At 53.1% G+C, this 14,335-nt stretch overlaps 1 protein-coding gene across 3 annotated transcripts in view; it reads left to right on the top strand.

Annotated features, from left to right (window-relative positions):
• EFR3B (EFR3 homolog B) overlaps window positions 1-14,335 on the top strand; it is an 87,303-nt gene that overhangs the window by 59,977 nt on the left and 12,991 nt on the right. The window contains exons 5-16 of one of the 3 annotated variants that reach the window (XM_036873834.1): window positions 134-255; window positions 4,493-4,642; window positions 5,847-5,981; window positions 6,421-6,499; window positions 7,278-7,383; window positions 7,664-7,825; window positions 8,647-8,758; window positions 9,141-9,192; window positions 11,156-11,328; window positions 11,852-11,927; window positions 12,395-12,556; window positions 13,749-13,880. In XM_036873834.1, the coding sequence (XP_036729729.1) occupies window positions 134-255; window positions 4,493-4,642; window positions 5,847-5,981; window positions 6,421-6,499; window positions 7,278-7,383; window positions 7,664-7,825; window positions 8,647-8,758; window positions 9,141-9,192; window positions 11,156-11,328; window positions 11,852-11,927; window positions 12,395-12,556; window positions 13,749-13,880 (1,461 nt within the window). Of the gene's footprint in view, window positions 1-133; window positions 256-4,492; window positions 4,643-5,846; window positions 5,982-6,420; window positions 6,500-7,247; window positions 7,384-7,663; window positions 7,826-8,646; window positions 8,759-9,140; window positions 9,193-11,155; window positions 11,329-11,851; window positions 11,928-12,394; window positions 12,557-13,748; window positions 13,881-14,335 lie in introns of all 3 variants that reach the window. The other 2 variants (XM_036873833.1, XM_036873832.1) reach the window with 2 other exon arrangements.

Here is a 14,335-nt window from a genome sequence, read left to right as displayed (position 1 = left end):
GCATGGTTCCTAAGATGTGTTTTCTTGTGGCTTTACTATGGCAAAGGGCCTGGGGGATGCCAGGTCCCAGAGCCCAAAGGCGAGGAGCATGGTGGGTCATCACACGATGAATTTCCCCTCTCCCCCCACACAGTTTGTGAAGTTTGCCAACATAGAGGAGGACACCCCATCCTACCATCGGAGCTACGATTTCTTCGTGTCTCGCTTCAGTGAAATGTGCCACTCCGGCCATGAAGACTTGGAGATCAAGACTAAGTGAGTATAAGGGAAGTTGAGGAGGCTGTGCCTCTAATGGCAGAGGCACTGATGGTCCTGTAGAGCTCCCAGCCCGGATTGCGTGTCTGATTTCACTGGCGTTTACCAAGGCTCTGATGTTGCTGGTGGGGAAGGGGCATCTGGCGGGACTTAGGTGGATGCGTGGGCAGAGCTGGGCTCCCAGCACATGCTTTCTGAAGGAACAGCCTCTGGGGACAGAAAACAGGGTGGGACATAAGGTGACGGTCTTCTGAGCCCAATTTGAGAGCCAGTGACACACACATGTACACACCTGTGCTCTCTTTTGTTCAGAAGTACATGCCTTTATACACCCTAGAAGCACTCCCACTCACCACTCTCCATCAAAATATACACCCACAAATAAAAAGACAAAGTCCTCACATTGGCTGATCCCTGCTGCCCTCCTGAGTTTATCTCCTCCACTCTTCCCCTCCTCATTCCCCTTCGGCCACACAGGCCTCCGTGCTGCCTTGGAAACACACCAGGGACATTCCTGCCCCAGGGCCTTTGCACAGTCTGTTCCTGTGCCTGGGATGCTTCCTCTGTGGAGCTGTACAGCTCACTCCTTCACCTCCTTCAAGGTTTTGCTCAAGTACCCCCTTGTCAACAACGCCTTCCCCTGACCCTCCCCTTCTCCCTCACCCTGCTCTGTTTTTATTTCCCCATAGCACTCATCCCCTTCAAACATGTTTCATAATTTACATATGTTTCTCATTCATTGCCTGTCTCTCCCCACTAGAATGTAAGCTCTGTGAGGACAGGAATCATTGTTTTGTTCTCTGACGCATCCCAAGTGCTAAGACATGCCTGGAGAGCAGCAGGCACTGAAGACATACTTGTTGAGTAAGTGAATGAAGGAATGGATGCTTTTCAGATAAACATCTTGAATTACAGAACACACTTTTACACACACATACTCACACTCACAAAAATACTTAGCTTACAGAAATACATTCATCGACATAGAAATTAAACCCCTCAATGAAATCACAAAGAAATTCACCCAAATATATGCTGATACCGATAGATAAAGGATGAGAAGTAAACCACTGCCTACAAAGAGTGCTTATCAACCTGGGGAGGCGAAATGAAACACAGGAAAAGGAGGAGGAAGGAGGGAAAAGGGCTGAGCTGTCCTTACCAGGCAAAGCTGCAGGAGTCGGAGAAGGAAGGGGCTGGGGGCTGAGGCCAGGTGGCCAACATGCCCACGGGAGACCGGGTCTCCATGGGTTTGTTCCAGAACTCAGCCACTGGCTTCTTCCTGCATCATGTCAGCACCGCAGGGGGCCCGGGTGCACGTGATACGCAATGACACGGTCTGGGAGCCCTGTGTGCCCCTAACTACAGCTTCCTCACCACGGCTGCTGGTCTGGGTTGGAGAAACAGGACGTGAACCCCTCCATCCCCCAGGCTGCCTGTTCCCAAAGCTTCCCAGCTGTGAAACGGCTCCAGGGCAGGACGCTGTGTGACTGATGGCAGTGTCCCTGCTCCCCAGTCTCCCCTGTCTTGAACCAGCCAGGGGCTCCCTGGGGCTGTGCTGCTGCAGGGGGGCCCAGTGGGGGTCACGGGAGGAAGGAGTCCCTTGTCTCCCCAGCGCCGGTTCCCTCAGCAGCCACCTCGCTCCAGAATGGCTGTGAAGAGGCAGAAGGGGCTGGAGCAGGTGGGGTGTGTCCAGAAGCAGGTGATGGGGAAGGCGGGGACCGTGACCAGGTGTGGCTGTAACAGGTGCTGACCGCAGGTAGAGCCAAGCTCCAGGAGGGGAGGGGACACTCCTCATGCCGCTCTACACACACTCACACACACTCACACACACCACACAATCACACAATACACAACTGCGTACACAACCACATGTGCACACACACACAATGGCATGCAGAACCACACACACACACACAATCACATACACTGACACACTCATACATAACCACACTCTCACACAAATCACACACTCATACACGTACAACCGCACACACACACTCCACAGTAGGAGGGGAGAAGGCACAGAAGCAGACACGGTCGCACCGTGTCCTGATGGTGTGGGGAGCGACTGAAGGTCAGGAGAAGGATGCTGAGGTTTGCTTCTGGCAACCGGGTGGTGCCATCATCACCCACAACCTGGCACCTGCCACCCATGGAAGCAAGGCTGCCGGGGCGAGAGGAGTTTCTCCCTTTGTCTTGTCTCTCATCCATAACCTCCCTGCACCCCTTCTCCCTGAGCTCTCCCCCTGGTCCTTCGCAGCCTTTGCAGAGCCCAGAGCTCCTTTCCAAGAACTACCCTTGGGTCTCATGAATAGGTGTGTGTTTGTGTGTGTGTGTGTGTGTAGTCCCCTTGGGTTCAGAGACTTCCCAGTCCCCTGCATGTAGGCAGGCCTCCACTGAGCCCATTATAAGGAACAGTAAGAGGCTGCTTCTCCCCCAGGCCTGACCAGCCAGCTCTGGGCATCATGGAATGAAATGTGTACATATGTGGAAGGGATTCTGGGGAGATTGAAAGAGTGAAGAAAAATTAATACAGTCACACATAAGGAAGCCCTGGGTAGAAAATTTTCCATCCCCTGGGCCTGGTTTCCTGCCAGCCAGGCTCTCTTGGGTGGGACATGAGTCCAGCATGTCTGGGATTTATTTTTGTAGTGCACTAGGGAGCACCTTTAACCTGGAGCCAGGAATAGTTAGCAGAATTGTATTACAGTTACTTCGTTCTCAAGTCTGGACAGCCTCAGCTCAGGGTGCTGACTTGGCTCAGGATTAGAGCAGCTAAGTGTTTGCCCAGAGAATCTTTGCCCATTGCCAGCAGCCCTAATGGTCCTGGGCCAGGGGATGTTGGTACGTTAGGCATCTCTCACCACCCAGTTATGGTCTCCGCGTAAAGCTCAGGGTAGCGCCGTGGTAACAGCACTTAAAACTGAAGCTGAAATTACAAATGGCAACTAAATATTTAGAAAAACTGCTCAACTCCAATAATCATCAAAAGGATACAAACTGAAATCGCTACAAGATATGAGGATTTTTCTGAGCCACAAAATTAGAGCAGATGTTTAAAATGAGATCCCTAGTGCTGAGGCAGGCACAGTGAGGATGGTATTCTCCTGCAGCTTGTGCAGTGGGCGTGGGGAGAGGAATCTGGCGAAACTGGGAGCCTTTCATTCCTTACCTTTCGATTCAGTAATTCTACTCATGGCAATGATTTGGAATGTAGTAAAGTACTTTGTACAGTGATGTTCATTGTAGCATTATTACAGAAGCAAATTTAGAAACAACTTAAATGACCAACAGGCGACTAGTCCAGAAAGTTCTTCTAACAGTGTATCAAATAACCATTCAACATGTTTGTGAGTTAAGATGTAGGAAAATGCTTGTGATAGAATGCTATGGGTGAAAAAAGCCAATACAAATTACATATGCAGCAGGTTCTTGATTCTGTCATATATTATACACAGGAGAAAGGAAAGACACCAAAATGCCAATGATAATTATCTTTGAGGGGCGATGGCAGGGTAAATCATCTTAACACTTTTCTATAATTAGCATGTATTATGTTATAATTATGAAAAAAAAAAGGTTTGGTTAAAAAAAGGAACTTCAGGTTGAAATAAATGGCCAGTAAAGAGGGTCCCCTCCTGCAGGGCTGTGCTGATCCCTGAGTCAGCAGAGTGGGAACTGGGGATGTGCAAAAGGGGTCCCCTCTGTGCTGTTACTCATCTCCCCTCCGCTTTCTCAGCCAGCTTAGTCCCAGCCAAGACCTCTTTGTGCCTGACAGCCTGACAGCTCTGTGCCTCCCCCTCCAGATCCCCTCCCCCTCCAGATCCCCTCCCCCTGTAAGTTGCTCACAGCCCTGGTTTCTGCCTCTTCCGTTCTTGGCAGCACTTTGAGCTCTTATATCTTGGGCTCAAGCTAGAGAAAACCCAGCTGGGTACTAAAGAGCCTGGAGAAACTGGGCACCCTAGGGATGAAGCCCGGGTGGTACGGGGCAAGGGCAGTCTGGGAATCTCCAAGACAAGCCAGAAGGCGTGGCCTTCGTGCTCACATCCACCAGCACAAGAAGGCGGCCAGCCAGGAGGCCAAGTCACATGAAGAGTAGAAGGTGGGCTCTGTTCTGCCTTTTGAGGGACGAGTGCATCCCTAATCCCCTCGCTGTGCTCCTCTCCTTGTCACAGCAGCTGGACTTGTCAGGGCTTGGAGACTTCATGGCCCCATGTCTCCCTTTTCCTTACAGAATCCGAATGTCAGGTATCAAAGGTCTGCAAGGGGTGGTGAGGAAGACCGTGAATGATGAACTGCAGGCCAATATCTGGGACCCACAGCACATGGACAAGATCGTCCCATCCCTGCTTTTCAATCTGCAACACGTGGAGGAGGCAGAGAGGTGAGCAGGCGAGGGGGGAGCTTGCACGCGGCCCTGCAGCCCTCCCAGGGCACTTGGCAACCGCACGGCTGGGCTGGTTGGTAAAACCCAGCCCCAAAGTCAGGGCTCTTGGCTTTTGTGGCTTGTTCTGCAGTGAGTCCAAAGCTGCTTCCCTAGGAGCCTTGGCTCTGGCCTTCTACCAGCCTGCTGTACCCCTTAAGGTCTGCATTCCTGAAGGAAAAACAGTAATGGTGCTGGGCTCCCTGGGGTAAGTGTGTGCTGAACACAAAGAACCAAGAGTCCGGTTCCCTTGGTCTTTCTATAAGCAGCAGGCCAAGGAGGTTTTTAAATGCCTTTCATGGTTCCAGTTGCTGAGGAGGACCTTCCTTCTCTCTCACTTCCTAGCGGTGTTCCAGTCCCTTCAAAATGCCCACTTGACCAGCCAGCAGCCACTTGACACGAGTTACAGATACTGGATTTTAATCTGGGAACCCCCAGACATGGATTCATCCTGTCCCTGCCCCTCACTCTTACCCTCTGTGAAGTGGGATGGAGGGAAAGGTTCACGGTGCTGTCCACGTTGGCTGGGCATGACGCCGATTGAAGATATCGTGGGTTCCCCACTTTCTGTCAGTTGAGCCTGCGCTGCTAGAGCCGGTTGGGAAATTTAGTGTGCCCTCTGGTGGTTGTTCCTGGAATAGCATTTCACTGACAAGCTCCGTGGTGGTCTCAGGTGGAGGTGGGTGGGTACCACTGAGTCACACCTAAGCCAACCCCCGTGCCTTTCCCTTTTCCCTCCCGCTTTTTTCCCTCCTTCCTCTCTCCCCTTTTCTTCTGCTTTCTCCAGCTCTGTCGGCCTCCCTCTCTTCTTATCTCATCTCCTTCCAAAGCCTCGGGGGCATGGAGACACTCGTGGTCTGCACCTCCCCAGGCCCATGGTGCTCAGGGCATCTATCCTTCCCACAGAGGCACATCAGGCCTATCCCTAGGATGTCCAGAAAAAGAACGTTATCCCTCCTCCCACAATCTTCCTCCACTCTGGGCTTCCTTACCCCCATTTAACTTCTGACAGCCTCAACACCTCCCCTGTGACCTAGTGCAGCCCACGTCAAATTCCTGCTTGTCCTACTGGGACCATTTGCATGAGGGAAGCACAGAAGGCCTGCACAAAGCGACGCCCAGCTGTGCATTCCATCCCTCACCCGTGGGCTGTGTGTTTCTACAGCCGGTCCCCCTCCCCCCTCCAAGCACCGGAGAAGGAGAAGGAGATCCCTGCAGAGCTGGCTGAGAGGTGCCTTCGGGAACTGCTGGGCCGGGCTGCCTTTGGCAACATCAAAAACGCCATCAAGCCTGTTCTCGTGTGAGTGTTCCCCTTCCCCACCCACCCGCCTTCAGCTTTGAACAGTTTCAGGTCCGGCACCTCCTTGCTGACCCGGGAGGAGGGAGGGAAGGAGGTGTTATAGTTGTGGTGCTTCAGCCAAGTGGGTCCCTTCTCTGTGCCCATGTTCCCCGCACTGTGGCATCAAAAGCTACCACGTGGTGACCAAGCACAGTTTTGGGGAGACGAGTTGGCAGGAGGAAGGTGCCCGGCTTCATTCCTGAGCCCACAGCTATGGAACCCTGTTCGTTGACTTCTCGTGCTTCCCTTCTCTCACCTACACCTGAAAGCCCTTGCTACTTACCTGGGAGCTTCGAGAGGGGCTGGGTCTCTCGGGAGGTGACTTTCTCCCACCAAGCTTCTCCTCCTTCCTAACATCACTTGCGTTTCATAGTTACTCTCCATATTTTCTCCCTCACAGCCATCTGGATAACCATTCTCTTTGGGAACCCAAGGTGTTCGCCATCCGTTGCTTTAAAATCATCATGTACTCAATTCAGGTACGGCGGCTCCCCTGGTCCAGCCTGTCTCTCTGGCCAAGGTGGCGCCTCGGGGAGCAGAACGGTGCATGCCTGGAGAAAACCAGCTGTCCTCTGTGACTTTTCCTAAGCCCCTAGTTGTCTAAACCGGTGCTGCTTAACCTAGTCGTGGAGAAGGAATAGTTTAATTTCTAATATGTCACAGACCCGTACTTCATAAAACACAAAAAGAATTCCTAGGAAAAACAAACGAAAACCTCATGCAAAATACAAGCCCACAGACCATAATTGGCTGCCATGGCTTTTGTCAAATTGCTTACTCAACACTTACTCTCAATTTCCACACTTAGCTCAGTGTAAACGGGCATCAGACAGATCTTGAACTGGCACCAGACCACAGGCCACACTTTGAGCGCCACTGGACTAAACCACCTGGCCTCTTGTGGCCCTAATAAGACCTGGGATCTGGGGAAACTGAAAAGGAAGACAGTATCTTAAAATTGACTTTTGACCCATTGAAGTGAAGGGGCCCAGGAAAAATGTGGAAATCCAGGTCTTCATTGGGATTTGACTCAGCTCCTTGTTGGACCGAGGAGGGGGAGGGGCTCAGGAAAAGGAACCAGGGTACCCGGGTGCCACCTCTAGCGCCTGCTAGCCTTGGGACCTCCCTTTTGTCCACCCAGCTTTGGGTCCTCGTCAAGGGCTGCCCTGGCTCAGAGGCCATATGGGGGCTGCTATCTGGGGACCAGCACCTCTCCCTCCCCCCCAGCCGCAGCACTCCCACCTGGTTATCCAGCAGCTCCTGAGCCACCTGGATGCCAACAGCCGCAGCGCGGCCACGGTGCGGGCGGGCATCGTGGAGGTCCTGTCGGAAGCTGCTGTCATCGCCGCCACGGGCTCTGTGGGTAAGGGGGATCCCGAGTGGAGTGGGGCCCGGGGACCCCCCCCAAGGACAAGGATCTGCCCTTAACCGTAGGCTGCCTCCCCTTCCAGAAGAGGGCAAGGCACGATAAGGAGGTGTCAGAGCCGGCTTTCCTCCGGAGGAAAAATCAGCCGGGGAAGGTAGCGGGCAGAGGTAGCCCCTGGCTGGAAGTGGGCCTGGGCTTGCCCGATAATGCAGGGCAGGGGAGAATAAGCGAGGAGTCCCAGCCCCGGATTTCAGGTCTCCCACCCCGCTGCGCTCAGGGCCCACGGTGCTGGAGATGTTCAACACTCTGCTGAGGCAGCTGCGGCTCAGCATCGACTACGCGTTGACCGGGAGCTACGATGGGGCCATCAGCCTTGGCACCAAGATCATCAAGGAGCACGAGGAGCGCATGTTCCAGGAGGCGGTCATCAAGACCATAGGTGGGCCCGGGGAGGTGGGGGTGGGGGTGGGGGCCCGGGGAGGGGCGGGGCCCGGGGCCGGAACCGCGGAGGGAGGGGCAGGCAGGAGGGCGGGCGGGAAGGCGGGGCCCGGGGAGGGGCAGGGCCTGGGGCCGGAACCGCGGAGGGAGGGGCAGGCAGGAGGGCGGGAAGGCGGGGCCCCTCCCGCGAGGACGTTAGTCCAGGGCGGTGTAGGATTGTCATCCACTTAAATCGTGTTATTCACGGACACTGGGGGAAGTGGAGTCAGCCCATGGCGCACGCAGCTCACAGAGTGGCCTGGGCCAGGCCTGAGTTAGATCACAGCACAATCTCCCTGGGTTTCTCAGCCTGGAGTTCAGATCAGAGGCCAAGACAGGCGAACTCTTCCCGCACCCCAGTCCCCATTAGGCCCGCCTGATGCTTCCACGTTTGAGCGATTGGAGGGGAGGTGGGAGAAAGAAAGAGAAAAGGAAGGAAAGAGGACAGGGATAAGGCCGTGGATATGCACGTGGGTGTGGAAGGGGAGAACCGTAAAGCCACCATGTGCGTGTAAGGGCTCATCACTTTCACAGCCTTCTGGTCCTAGCGCCACTGGAGCTTCTCCATCCCGGAGACCTTAAACGCAGCCTCCGGAATAACAAGTGAAGGAACGGGAGCCTGGAAGAGTCCTCTGCCGTCATCTAGGTGTCTCCCTCTGGGTCTTAATCGTCTCCCTAGAGAAGCAGCCCGCACTCTTCACAGTAGTTTGTTCAGCTGAAAGTTTGAGCGGAGACCCCAGCAGCTGCCGGCCTCAAACCCTCTCTTCTGTCTTTTTCCTGAAGGCTCCTTTGCCAGCACGCTGCCTACTTACCAGCGCTCCGAGGTGATCCTCTTCATCATGAGCAAGGTTCCACTGCCTTCCCTGCATCACCCCATGGAGATGGGGAGGACCGGGTGAGTCTACCATGCCTTCCTCCCCCTTTCCCTCCCAGCCTAAATTCCGCCTGACTCCCCTTCCCACATTTTTGGGCTCTCTCCCTTCTCCACCTCAACTTTCCTGGTTCTGTCCTTACTTGTCTTCTCTCATTCTACTCTCAAATCCCTCAGCAGCATTTAGTGGGCCTTTTGATCCTACAGTTCCTCAGGCTGTCCCACCAATAACAACCTCCCACCTTGCGGGGAGCCATTTGTTCCCTGGTCTGGAAGTCACTGTCCTGGGTAACCCAACAAGATGAGCCTCATGGAGAATCTAATCAGGAGAGAGAACTGGGCAGGCAAGTGTGGGGTCTTTGCCTATATCACCATCTTGGTGATCATCTGTGTCTCTGGTCTATAGGGAGAACAGGAACCGGCTGACCCAGATTATGCTGCTGAAATCCCTCCTTCAGGTGAGCCTCTCCTGTCCCCATTCCTGCTCTGCCTCTGTAGGAGGCAGCTCCTTCCAAGGAACCAAGACAAGGCTACTACATACAGTTGTGCAGGTTGCACACTGCACAAACATGCCCAGCCAAAGGGGTGAGTAGGGGGCTGAAATCCAACCTGTGTTCCATTCACTAGCCAGGCTGGGTACCCACAGGGCTGGTTCTTCCAGGGCAGGCAGGATGCCTGTTTCTAACTTTCACAAAGGTACCTTCTCAGCTACTGATGGACTTGTCACTCAAACATTTTCTCTGTATTGAGATGGAATCTATTGGTTCCTGCCCTTTTTCCCTCCAAGTATCTCCCGAGGTCCCTTCCACCTGTTTCTCCCTTGGTACTTATGCCCACCTCAGTCTCCCAGCCACTATCTTTCCCTTTATCCATTTAAAAAAAATAATAACCATAATTATTTTATGTAATTTAATTTTTAATTTTTTTAAAAAATATTTTTGGCCATGCCATGCGGCTTGCAGGATCTTAGTTCCCCGACCAGGGATCGAACCCAGGCCCTGGCAGTGAAAGCGCTGAGCCCTAACCACTGGACCGCCAGGGAATTCCCCCCTTTATCAATTTTTGTTACATTTGTCTTCTTTCCTTCTTTGCAGCCATCACTGGAGGCTAGATGTGTTGTTCTCAAATGCTGTTCCTATGACCAACTTGTTTAACATATAGATTCCCTAGAGATTTTGAGCCCTTAGTCTGAGTGAGGTCCTGGAATCTGTATTTGTAACAAGCTCCCCAAGGCACAACCCTGGCCTAAACTCTGGACATCTCAGAACTAGATTATTCTCATAGTTGCTCCCTCCCTCCTCACCTATCATAAATACAACCAAGAAGAATTTTCTAGAAATGTTGTTCTTCACGTGTTGCTCCTTGTTAAAGAGTAAATCTCAGTTTTTAATTGATGTGCATCCAGATTTCAAACTTCTCAGACTGAAATTGGAAGGTCCTCAGTCCCCTTTCCCTCCCTAGATCCCCCATGTGACCCCTCAACCCGTCTCTGTTCAAACCATGCCGCTCTGCACAGCCCCCTCACTCCCGCTCACGCCCTCCCTCCCCTCTCTCCAGCCCACACCTTTCATGTCACACTATTTTTATAAAGGCTTTTTGTGCTGACACTGCCCACATCTGGTACCTCCTTTGTCTATGTACTCCTGCCATTTCTTTGCTGAGTTTACCGTCATTAACTTGTACCCTGCATCTTACCAAGGTGACAGTTTGGGGCACACTCAAATACATCCCCCTTCAGTGAACATTGATGTTTTCTACTGATGCCACCAGGCTTTACCAGAGCCTCAAGGGCCTGCTGAATCATCAAAGGCATTGTTTTGCAATATGGACTTAACAGTAAATCTGTTTTGCTGCTTTTAACTACTTTGACACCGTCATGGGTGAGGTGTCTCTGTGTACAACTGGCTTTAATCAGAAGACCCTCATTATGACCACGCTAGAAGAGATGTCAGCAAATGCTGCGTGTCCTCTTGGCTGTTGCCATGTCCGTGGGTTCTAATCCCTCAGCCCAGCTGCAAGTTCTTCCACTGTCTCTCCTTCTCTGTGACTGTTCGTGCTCCTAATGAAGCGCGTTCATGGTGAATGTTCGCCATTTGTGCCCTAATTAGGCTGAAACATTAGGTTCAGAGGCTCCCTGGCTTTTGCTCTCTTCTAGTGCTCATCCTCTGCTTGCTTTTAGTAACTTAATGTCCCTGCATACCGTCCCCATCCACTTAGCTAAGCTGAGCTGGGCAGGTGGCCTAGGTAGATGTTGGAGGGTTCCCCAAAGCTGCCTAAGGTGGAGGACGGGGAAACTGGGCTGGGAGATGTTTAGAGAGGATGGATGCTTCAGACCCAGATTCTGCCGACCGCTCCTCAGTCTCCTCACCGCTGCCGGGAGGGCCGGCGTTCCTAAGCACATGATCCTGGGCTCCCTTGCAGGTATCCACTGGCTTCCAGTGCAACAACATGATGTCAGCTCTGCCCAGCAACTTCCTCGACCGCCTTCTCTCCACTGCCCTTATGGAGGACGCAGAGATCCGTCTCTTCGTTCTAGAGATTCTCATCAGTTTCATTGATCGTCATGGCAACCGTCACAAGTTCTCCACCATCAGGTGAACTTGGGGTGTCCCCTCTATTTGGTGTGTGATGGGAGAGGAGACTCCCATGAAGACCTCACACTCAGGTGGGAAGACAATTCAGATCTTCAGTGGGACCCCGCCCAGGGAGCTAATCACGGACATGGACCCTGGGGTCCTACAAGGGAAGGAGGGACTGAAGGGGCATTTGTGCCTGGTGGAGCAAGGGAGGGAGATTTGGGAGGTAAAGAGCAGGTACCCAAGGGAGCTCTCAGGTGGGGAGGAAAGAAGGGGATGCAGGGTTATCAGTTGAGAGTGGGGGGCTGAAAGGGAGGAAAGAAAGGGAGGAAGAGGATAATCTGGATCAGTATTTAAGAAAAAAGAGACAGGAGCGTGAGAGCTTGGGAGAAAATGGAGATCAGGCTAAGAACCAGGGCAGGAGGACACAGGGAGGCATCGGTACAACTAACAACACTGGGATAGAGCCCAGTGATACCACGTGAGCTCTGCTGGCCTCACGCAAGGGCTGACTGAGGTGGCCCCTCACGTCCCCTCCCAGTACCCTCAGTGACATCTCTGTCCTGAAGCTGAAAGTGGACAAGTGCTCCCGGCAGGACACCATCTTCATGAAGAAGGTTAGCAAGCGTGACCTCAAGACACAGTGAGCCCCGGGTGGGTCAGGCCCTGCGGACCCCAGTCTTCCGGCCCCCAAGTCGCCACTGGCCATGCCCCTAGAACGCACTTCCTCCTCTTTGACTATGCTTAGTCAGGATGACGAGCCGACCCCTCTAGGGGATCAAGCCCCCAGGTCGTACTTATCACCGAGCCAGAGTGAGGAACATCCCTTGACTGTGTTCTAAACCTGGATTTGGGCAGCAGCTTCTGCTGCTGGTTCCACTGGACCCACCTTCCCTAAGCACATACTCCTGCACTGCCCGATTCCACTGGGGTCTGCTTTAAAGGCATCCTGTCCCTGGGGGCGGAGGTGGGGTACCCACAGCTGCGCCGCCCCCTTCAGACAGCTCTTCCCATTCTCCTTGCCCCTCCTGTACCCCCACCCTGCCCGCCGTGGCCTTGCCTCCACCCTTGTCCCCATCTCCAGCACTCCCAGCAGCTCTACAGACACATCTACCTGAGCTGTAAGGAGGAAGCGAACGTACAGCAGCACTACGAGGCGCTCTACGGGCTGCTGGCACTCATCAGCATTGAGCTGGCCAACGAGGAGGTGGTGGTGGACCTCATCCGCCTGGTGCTGGCTGTCCAGGTGGGGCCCCGTGTGGGCGGGACATAGGGCCTGGGATCAGGGGAGGGGACCTGTTTTGGCCAAGCACTAATGAGAGCGCCAAGCAGCTACTGCTTAACAACTGTTCTGGAGCCCAGGAATGTCGCACCCTTGGTTGGCCATTCCTCCATGAAGACCACAGACCATGGTCCTATTTGGGGAACCACCAAAGAATGCTGAATTCATGGCTTTGGCCCATCCTCAGAGTAAAGGAGACCTGGGAAACAGGGTCTTTCAAAAATATCCCTTCACCCTAGTATTCTGGGTCTCTTGCAAGGTCTGAATGAGACTCCAAGGATTGCCAAGAGGGTACTCATAAGCCCGGAGCGATCTCCAAACAAACTCGTTTGTCTAAAGATTACCTGGTTCCCAAACCTGGCTGTGCTTCAGAATTGCCTTAAGCACTTATTAAAAATATATAATCCCAGTTCTGTCCCCAAGCTTGGGGATCTGGAGATTCAACAAGCCCCCCTCATGACTCTCAGGCAGCCAGCGTGGCACTAGATAGGGCTTTAGACTTTCACGGTTTGCCTGGGTGGAAGTGTACTGCTGAAGATGCTGGGAATTGGGGCGGGTTCTTCAGACCTCAAAGGCCAGGGTCAGCAGGGTCCTGAAGCTAGGTGGGCATCATATCCTGAATGGTGGCAAACCTGGAATTCTGTGGTGGAGACTCTTCAGCTACCTGCTTGACGGTGCTAAGTCCTGCAAGGCCAACCCAGATGCTACGATAGTCTTCATTCTAGAATCTGAGATTCCTTTGTGTCCCGATCCCCTAGTAACTCTCACAACTTTGTCAGTTTAACATATGAACCCAGCTTAACAAGCCAATCCAGTCCTCCAAGAATCATCCAAGGTCTGTAGTGAAGGTAACAGCATCCTAGAGGTGGGATTCTTGAGGGTTTGGACAGTCAAGTTCACTGTAGCTGGAACTGCAGAGTGGGGCATTGAGGTCATCGCCTCTCCACTCAAGTATTTATGAGCCTCCAGCTCATGGATTGTTCTAAGGACCATTTGCTTCAGCTTTAATGAGGGCGACTTCTGTTCCCCAGGAAGTTATGGGGAAAATGCTGGAAAAGGCTTTGTCTTGAGTAGCGGGCCACCTCTAAAGGAGGTTGGTAGAGGGTGGCTGGAGGGTGGGGCACCAGTATAGTTTGTTCCCTCTGTGTTGCCACAGGACGTGGCCCAGGTCAATGAAGAGAACTTGCCTGTTTACAACCGCTGTGCCCTCTACGCGCTGGGTGCCGCCTACCTGAACCTCATCAGCCAACTCACGACAGTGCCTGCCTTCTGCCAGCACATCCATGAGGTTGGTGTCCTCGTGACCTTGAGAGCTCAGGAGGCCCTTGACTTGGGGTTTCCCCAGAACAACTTTTGCTTAATTGCATGAGCCCTGTGCTTAGTCTAGGCATGAGAACTAATGATGAGAGATTCCCAGCGGTAGTGACCCCTCCTGTACGGCATGGCACAGCGGGGCAGGGTCAGGCAAAGGCAGTATCCTTTACCCCTTCCCAGCCTGCTACCTGCCCTCCTCTACTTCCGGCCCCTCTGTGCTCCCCCCACTCCCGGAAGCGCACATACCCACATCTCTCAGGTCATCTGGGACTAAAGCTACTTTAAGCAAAGTTTCTGTTATGAAAATTTTCAAATATCACAAAAGCAATATGAGTAGGGCAGTGAACGTCCGCACAGCTGTCACACGAATTAAACAGTTACGAAGATTCTTCCACATTTGCTTCATCCGTCTCCTTTTCTTTTTCTTTT

Source organism: Balaenoptera musculus, chromosome 13 (assembly GCF_009873245.2).
Source record: "Balaenoptera musculus isolate JJ_BM4_2016_0621 chromosome 13, mBalMus1.pri.v3, whole genome shotgun sequence".
Classification (NCBI taxonomy): Eukaryota; Metazoa; Chordata; class Mammalia; order Artiodactyla; family Balaenopteridae; genus Balaenoptera; species Balaenoptera musculus.
This window is presented reverse-complemented; position numbering and strand designations above follow the sequence as displayed.